This window comes from Tupaia chinensis, unplaced genomic scaffold, assembly GCF_000334495.1.
Source record: "Tupaia chinensis unplaced genomic scaffold, TupChi_1.0 Scaffold000243_1, whole genome shotgun sequence".
Classification (NCBI taxonomy): Eukaryota; Metazoa; Chordata; class Mammalia; order Scandentia; family Tupaiidae; genus Tupaia; species Tupaia belangeri.
The window spans coordinates 450,505-459,473 of NW_006159721.1; the positions used below are offsets into that span (position 1 = coordinate 450,505).

At 36.1% G+C, this 8,969-nt stretch overlaps 1 protein-coding gene across 1 annotated transcript in view; it reads right to left on the reverse strand.

The window, feature by feature from the left end:
- ATRX (ATRX chromatin remodeler) overlaps nucleotides 1-8,969 on the reverse strand; it is a 247,807-nt gene that overhangs the window by 179,418 nt on the left and 59,420 nt on the right. Inside the window, exons 12-13 of the mRNA XM_006148780.2 lie at nucleotides 7,084-7,190; nucleotides 5,798-5,974 (exon numbers count right to left, since the gene is read on the reverse strand). Coding sequence (XP_006148842.1) covers nucleotides 5,798-5,974; nucleotides 7,084-7,190 — 284 coding nt within the window. The remainder of the gene's footprint in view (nucleotides 1-5,797; nucleotides 5,975-7,083; nucleotides 7,191-8,969) is intronic.

An 8,969-nucleotide genomic window follows, 5' to 3' on the forward strand; every position in this document is an offset into this window, starting at 1 on the left:
TGTAAGAGACTGAAGTAGATTAGAGAGACATTACAACTGAATGCAATTTGGGATCTTAAATTAGATTCTAGAGCAGAAAAATGACACTGTTGAAAAAGTTAATGATATTTGAATAAAAGATATAGTTTGCTTCAGAGGTCAGAAAATATTTTGTGTAAAAAGTCCAAAAGCAAATATTTTTACTTTTTTGACCTAATGTTCCCTGTTGCAACTACTAGTCTCTACTCGATTTCACCATTATACATAAATGAATAAATATGTCCATGTTTCAGTAAAACTTGGTAAAAAATGGGCAGAGAATCAAACTTTGGCACACAAGTATAGTTTTCCAAATCCTGGTTTAGGCACTGGTATCGTATCAATGTTAATTTCTGGTTGTGATCAAATACTATGGTAAGTATAAAATATTAAACCGTGGAAGCTAAGTAAAAGAAATAGAAAAACTCTACTATTTTTGCAACATTTTTGTACATCTTAAATTTTTTTAAAAATATAGTTTAAAGGTCCATCATAAACCAAGATCAGAGTTAAGATTTTGTACTAGCTAAGACACAAGAGAGAAAATAAATGCTATAAAGAACTGCGAAAGGAAGGATACAGGGGAGTGAGTAGTTATCGTTTAATGGGTACAGAGATTTCAACTGAGATGTCAATAGTTCTTCAGACAGACAGTAGTAACGGCTGTATAATAACGCGAATGGGGGCCAGCAGGTGGCGCGGTGGTTAAGGGCACTAGACTCTCACATGGCCGACCATGGTTCAAGTCCCGGACATGGCGACTTGCTTTCTCACTTTCCCTCCTTCTCTCTCTCTCTCTTTTTCTCTTGCTCTTGCTCTGTCCCTCTCTGGTCATACTAAAATAAGTAAATAAATCAATAAAGTTAAATAAAAATAATAAAGACTTTAAAAAATAATATGAATGTACTTAATGCCACTAAATAGGAAATTTAAAAATGGTTAAAATGATAAATTTTATATAATGTATTATTTTACCACAATAAAAAGCAACAGCAACAAAAAAGAAGCATTCCTAAGTAACTAGAAAAGTGGGAGAACAGTAAAAACACACATGTTGACAAGTTTGCCCACATGTATATATAAACAAATCCTATGATTAAGTATAATTTTAAGCTTAGTATTAATTTTTCATCCATTTAATTTAGAAAAATTTCAAACCTACTAAAAATTTGAAAGAATGTTAAATTAATACCTGTATCCCTTCTCCTAAGTACTCTCTTATCAACAGTTTACCACAAGTTTGTCCTCCCTCTCTACACACACACACACACACACACACACACACACACACACACACAAACCCTGTTTAGATTGAACTCTTCAAAACTAAGTGCAGACATCATGAAACTTTACCTCTAGGCATAAGACATTGTTCTAACATAATTAAATGCCATTATCATCCCCCAAAAAAGATAACAATATCAGCTAATATAAACATGATATTTAAACTCTGAAAATTGTCAATAAAATAACGTTAGAACAGTTTTCCAATTTAGGAGAAAGTTAAAGTTCACATGCTATACTTCATTCTTATGACTCTTTAATACATTTCAATTTTTTTTAGAGGTTTTTGCTATTGGGCATGTGCACTCACTGGAGAGACAGAGAGAGAGAGAGAGACAAAGAGACAGAAAAGGAAAAATCAGCCCCTGGGGGGATGGCCATGCCACAGTTCCTTCTCCTCCATACTCCTCTTGGAATTTTGGGCACCCACACACATACACGCCTGATGTGAGCCTTAAGCCCCCAGGTCCAGGACTCAAATTGCAGTTGACTATGTGGAAGTCCAGCAATGTAACCATTATGCCATCTGCTGGTCCCAATACATTTTGATTTAATTATTAAGCTTAATAAGTAAGTTATTCTCTTTTAACTTCTCACCATCTCCCAATTCAAGTTTCCTGACAATACAGACACTAGAGTTTACAAAACTTAGAAAAATCAAGTAACTTCAAATGTAGCATCAATAACTAAAATCATAATCCATATAAAAAACATAAATATTATGGAATTTTATGAGTTTATTCTCTCCTACACAAAGACATATGGTAATAAATTACCCAAGGAAGTAAGCAATAGAAACACAGGTCAGAGAAAATTTGCATTTTAATGAAGCAAATATCAAATGCAATCATGTTCACTAAAGAACTTCATATCCTGGGGCTGGCAGGTGGCATGGTGGTTAAGGGCATTGGACTACCACATGGCGGACCATGGTTTGAGTCCTGGACCTGGCAGCTTGCTTTTTCACTTTTTCTCTCTCTCTTTCTCTCTTGCTCTCACTCTCGCTCTGTCCCTCTCTGATCAAAATAAGTAAAAAAAGTAACTAAATAAAGTTAAATAAAATAATTCTTAAAAAAAAAAGAATTTTACACCCTAAGCTAAACCTCAGAGACAAAATCAATACCGCTCCTCCTTTTGTAGAAGATACATGGGAATCCAAGAACTGTAAGAAATACTTGCAGTTATATTGCCAAAAAAAAGCAAGATAAACACTCACAAAATAATGCATTCCTGTTATTAACATGCAAATGTTATGACATACAAAAAGTACATGCATATGGCAGGGACTTCCTCATCATCATTTATGGAAAACTATTGCTCAAAACGCTCTATAAATGTTTAGGATTCCAAGATTCTTTCCTCTGCCCTCCTTTTGTAGAATGTTACAGCTCCACTAACTATTTTTATAAGTTTATTTATTTATTTCTTCCACGAGCAAGAAAGACAGAGAAAGAGAGCACCCGCAACAGGGTCCTGATGCCATGATACACACCCAGCCTTCAGCCAAGCCCCAGATCACAGACATGTTCCCCGAATACTCAAGGAAGTATCCAGAATTGAACCAGCAAATTTCTCATGTGGGATTGCCTCTCATACCCATTCCATTTTAGCACTGGCCACACCTTGACTATTTTTGTAGTATTATACAAAGGAACTTCAAAAATGTCATGGAAAAATGAAATTAATGTAAAGGTTATTTTGATACAAAACAATTTTGAAATCTATGCCCATTTTTTTAATAACACATATTCATAACATGTTTTCCATGAAATTCTTGAAGACCCCACATACATATAACATCACAATTAGGAAAACCTGACAATGATCCTAGATTTGTCCTTTTCATATTAATCAACACCACATTAACAATGCAATGACTCAGGTCAACCACCCCTTTCTTCAACACACCCCACCTGGTAACAAATATAGCAATATCCTACAAATAGATTCAGTGCCTTGGTCTCAAAGAACAACAAGCAATTAATTGTGATTACATTATATACTTGACTACAATCTTTTAATGGAGGGAAAAAATGGCCATGCTGAAGTTGTAGATATTAGCTACCAGTCATGAATGTCCTGTTTCTGGATTAGGTGTCCTAAGTGGTCATCAAGCTGTACACTTAGGATATGTGCACTTCTCTGTATATATAGAATTGTCAAAATAAAAAGTGCTTGTTTAAAGTATTGTTATTCCTCTGAGAATACACTGAAAACAAATTGCACACTGCAAGTGACTGAACTGAATGGTATGTGAATTATATCTTAATACGATTGTTATACAAAAAATATTAGGTTAAAAATAAAAAAGCTTTTAACAGCTCTTCAGCATATAGAGCCTATTGTTTTCCTATTCCTAGTAACATAGAAGTTAATCTGCCTTTCAGGAGATGGGTATTATTAATAGTCTTCAAATCTACAAGCAAAAAAATTAAAAAATTCCTTGGGCTTTTTGGTTAGCCACAATTCTCAGGCAAATGTCATATTTAATTTCATAATATATGTGATTATGTAATACAAAAATTTACTCCTCAATCTCAAGTAAAATGGACACACCAAAAAGACGTACATCTTGGTACACTACTAACTACTCCAATTTGAGAAACACGGGCTTGCAAGGGTCTCCAGTATTTGGTCTCCATCTTAGAGGCCCAGTCTAATCTCCTACTGTCCCTTTCTCTATTCCCACCCATAATCCAGCTATACCAGTATTAAGTGTATTACCTCTGCTATATAACAAACATTTGATACGGACACTTAAATTTCTTTTCCTACTTGTATTATGTATCTCCACAACACATTTACCAGTTCCCCATTTCCAACATGATCTGCTGGGTGAAACTTTCCTTCTGTATGAATTATTTTTCTGGAGATAACCCAACTCTGTGAGAAGCTAAAGAAACTCTCCTTTATTTCACAAGTATACAATCCCTCCGTTACATAAGATGCCCCTCATGGTACTCAAATTTTTTATAATAATTAATGTCAAAAACCCTTACTTGGGACCAGCAGATGGCGTAATGGCTATGTCACTCGCCTCCCATGTAGTCGACCACAGTTCGAGTCCTGGACCTGGTGGCTTAAACTAACGCCAGGCATGTGTGCGTGCATGCCCAAGATCCCAAGAGGAGAATGGAGGAGAAGGGATTGCGGTGTGGTCATCCCCCTAGAGAGTGATTTCTTGCTTTCTGTCTCTTTTTCTCTGTCTTTCTGGCAAATGCACGCACCCTATAGCAAAAACGTCTCCCCCCCCAAAAAAAAATCCTTACTAAACCAGTGACGGCCAAACATAGCTACATTATTGGAATCATGGAGATATGTCTAAAATATTCTCTGTGGTCTCAACACCACTGATTATGGTGCAATTGGCTTGGGATGAAACCTAGTTATAAGTATCTTTTAAAATTCCCCAAGTGATTGGAACATGTAGCCAGGTTGACAACCATCTCCTTATTCATTTTTTTTCCTTTTTTTTTTTGGAGAGATTTTTTTGTCATAGGGCATGTGCACTTGCCAGAGAGACAGAGAGACGGAAAGCAAGAAATCACCCCAAACCCTGAGAGATGGACACACCATAGTCTCTTCTCCTCCATTCTCCTCTATGAATTGTGGGGCATGCACACAAACATCTATGGTGAGTTTCAAGCCACTGGGTCCATGACTTAAATTGTGGTCAGCCATGGGGAAGTCCAACACCTTAACCACACCACCTGCTAACCTCTCCTTACTCATTTTTATATCCTCAATGCTTACTGAAAGGCTGGAAATGTGCAAACCTTCCATGCAAAAGGATTCAGACTTTTTAAATTATTTACTTATTTTCTTCTATTACCAGAGGGCACATACACTTGCCATTTGTGAGAGAGAGAAAGAAAAAGAGGGGAACCCCAAATGAGGCATGGCTGTGCTGCAACCCTTTTTCTTCCCTCTGTCTTCCTGTCAGGATTTTGCATACAGGTACACACATGTCTGGTGTATTCCTCGAGCCAGGAAGGGTAAGATTCAAACCATGGTTGACCATGTGAGAACTGTCCCCCCAATCACTAGGCTACATGGCCAGAGCAAGGATTCAGACTTTGAATGTAATTAATATTTCATCTGACTACATGCACTTGACGAAGTTTTGCATATAAAATCACATTTATCTACCTAAATTGCAACTTCCATCTTTCTGCCAGAAAGCACTATATATCTTCTTGCCACTGTTATAATCTTGTATTTCCTCCACAGCCCTTAGATATATATTATTTATTAAGTCATATTTACTTTTCTTTATAATCAAAATGTATATGACTACTAAGGGATAAAAATATCTTTTTGTCATCTCAGGTTTCTGGATTATCTTCTCACTCTAAAATCTTTGAGTCTCATGTAAGAGAATAGCTGTTTCCAGTATACTGATAATATAGGTGGTCAAATAAACAGATAAAATTCAATACTATAACTAGTTTATAAAATTAGTACGTTCCTTACATTCAGAATTAAAATGTCTTACCCTTCCTTCTATTTCTGCCTTTGACTTCTTTATGCTCTTTAGTCTTCGGCTTTTTTTCTTCTCCAGATTCTCCATCGCTCACAGTAAGTTTATGCCTCAAAAGCCTATGTCTATATCGTGGCTTCTTAGACTCTTCAGAATCTGAATCTGATTCAGAATTGACTTGATGTTTTGTTTCTAAATAAAGAATGATAGAATAAAAGAATATAAGAACATGCTTTGTATAATTAAAGAATATTTTTTTTTAGAGGTTTTTGCTACAGGGCGGGTGCGTTCGCCAGAAAGACAAAGCGAGATAGAGAGTAGAAAGTGAGAAATCACCGCCCAGGAGGGATGGCCACGCTGCAATCCCTTCTCCTCCATTCTCCTCTCGAGATCTTGGGCACGCATGCACACTGGCAGGCATGAGGTTAAGCTGCTGGGTCCGGGACTCGAACTGTGATCGACTACATGGGAGTCCAGCAACATAGCCATTACACTAACTGCTGGCCCCAAGAATATTATTTTTGAAGAGATTTTTGTTAAAGGGCATGTTCACTCGCCAGAGAGAGAGAAAGTGAGAAATCACCCCCTCAGAGTGGGATGGCCATGCTGCAATCTCGCCTCCTCCATTCTCCTTCCAGGATTTTCGGCAAACACACATAGGTACCTCGCATGAGTTTTAAGCTGCCAGGTCCAGGACTCAAATCGCAGTCAACTCTACCTGGGAGTCAGCAATATAACCATTATGCCATCTGCTAGCCCCGAGATTATTTTTAAAAGTATAAAACATTGTGCTTTTAAGTATCATCTGTTTGTTAGTAGTTACTGACAAAACTAAAGTAACCTCTAGAATTATTATAAGATACTCAAAGGAGTAATAATAATAAAAATTTTCTTTTTGAGTGTTTTGTTTGTTTTTTGTTTGTTTGTTTATTTTTACTATAGGGTGTGTGCGCTCACTGGAAAGAGAGAGAGAGAGAGAGAAAGCAAGAAATAACTCCCTGAGGGTATGGCTATCCTACACTCCCTTCTCATCTATTGTCCTCTCGGGATCTGGGGCATGTATGCACAAGTGCCCAGTGTGAGTTTTAAGCCACTGGGTCCAGGACCTGAACCATAGTCAACTACGTGGGAGTCCAGAGATGTAACTATTATGACATCTGCTAATCCCAGTAATAAAGTTTTAAGAGTTTAAATAAACTTTAATTGCATTTATTAATAGATATCTTGATTAGATATTCTTCAAAGACTAAACTGGTCAAATAATAAAATTATGACATCCTATACTTCTCTAAGAAGCTCACCCTCATCTCCTGGGTTTTCTTCATTTTGTTTTCCAGTTCTTTTTTTCCCTTCTTCTGGTTCATCATCTGAAGATCCATCCTCATCAGAAAAAACATTTGAAAAAGTTCTAGATACTGAATTATTTCTCAATTCTATGAAACTTTGCCATATATTAGGTAGTCACAAAAGTCATTTTTTTTTATGCTTTTCTATGCACAAATATATCATGACTTTCCCAATGACACAATATTTTAAGATGCTCAGGGACATACCCTATTGACCATTTTGACCAACTGCAATTGGATGCTGTATAATCTTCTAATCTCTGCTGCCATCACCTAATATTTTCATTGTCAGACAGGCCTACCACAATAAATCAACTTATCCAGTCAGATGGTATTCTAAGATCAAACTCCACATTTGGAGTTTTAATCAACATAAAAACACATTCTTAGAAAATCAGTATAAACTACTGTACAGTGCCTCAAACTGAAGGACAATATTTTAGAACTGAAGTTCAATTTACTTCATAAATTCTGCTTAGCCAGATGAAAATATATACCAAATATTAATTATTGAAGTAATCAGAAATCTCTAATAATATTCAAGCTGGGGCAGAGAAGGGACATGAGTGCTATTAATTACACACGGTAAACGAACACAAAATTACCATAAATGAGTTTTCACTTTCAGAAAAAATAGTAGCCTCACTTACACCAAAATTTCTCAAAATGATCCTCAAAGACCAATTTGCTAATAGAAAAATCAATTACTAAAACCATGAGAAACTTCTTTTACTGATATCGTATGTTAAAATATATTCCTAAGAGGGAACAAGCAGTTAGCATAATGGCTATGTCGCTGGACTCCCTCATAGTTAACCGCGGTTCACGTCCTGGACCCGGTGGCTTAAAACTCATGCCAGGCGTGTGTACGTGCGTGCCCAAGATCCCGAGAGGAGAATGGAGGAGAAGGGATTGTGGTGTGACCATCCCCCCTGGGGGCTGATTTCTCGCTTTCTGTCTCTATGTCTCTCTCTGTCTGTCTGGCGAGTGCACGTGCTGTATAGCGAAAACCTATCAGAAAAAATATATATATATATATTCCTAAGAAATTTCCATTTCTGTAATAGAAATCAGAAAAAATATATATATATATATTCCTAAGAAATTTCCATGTCTGTAATACAAAGATAGCTGAAAATGTAAAATAAAAGCAATTATACAGGTTTTGGACAAAACAAGGCGTTTTAATAAGTTTCAGTGTCCTTTTGATGCAAACTCAAAAATCACAGGAACAAATAAACACATTATAGAAAAGTTCAAAAAGACAGTGGCCTGATTCTCACTGTAATGATATAACTCTATAGAAAAAAAACATTCATTCTGCAATCAAGACTGACTCTAGCTAGGTCAAAAACTTACAGCTGGGATTATGAAACTTTGTTACTTCTAAATTAGAAACCCCTCTTTGTGTATGTAAAATAAAAGCAATTATACAGGTTTTGGACAAAACAAGGCGTTTTAATAAGTTTCAGTGTCCTTTTGATGCAAACTCAAAAATCACAGGAACAAATAAACACATTATAGAAAAGTTCAAAAAGACAGTGGCCTGATTCTCACTGTAATGATATAACTCTATAGAAAAAAAACATTCATTCTGCAATCAAGACTGACTCTAGCTAGGTCAAAAACTTACAGCTGGGATTATGAAACTTTGTTACTTCTAAATTAGAAACCCCTCTTTGTGTTCCTTAGGATACATTCACATTTCAATCAAGAATTCATTCACTGGTAGGAGATGTTAATGCACGTTAATGTTTCTTCGATTTCATTTGCTAAATACTGAATCCGTGGAAAAGTCAAGACACATATTTGCATAGAAAAATACATCATGACTTTCCCTA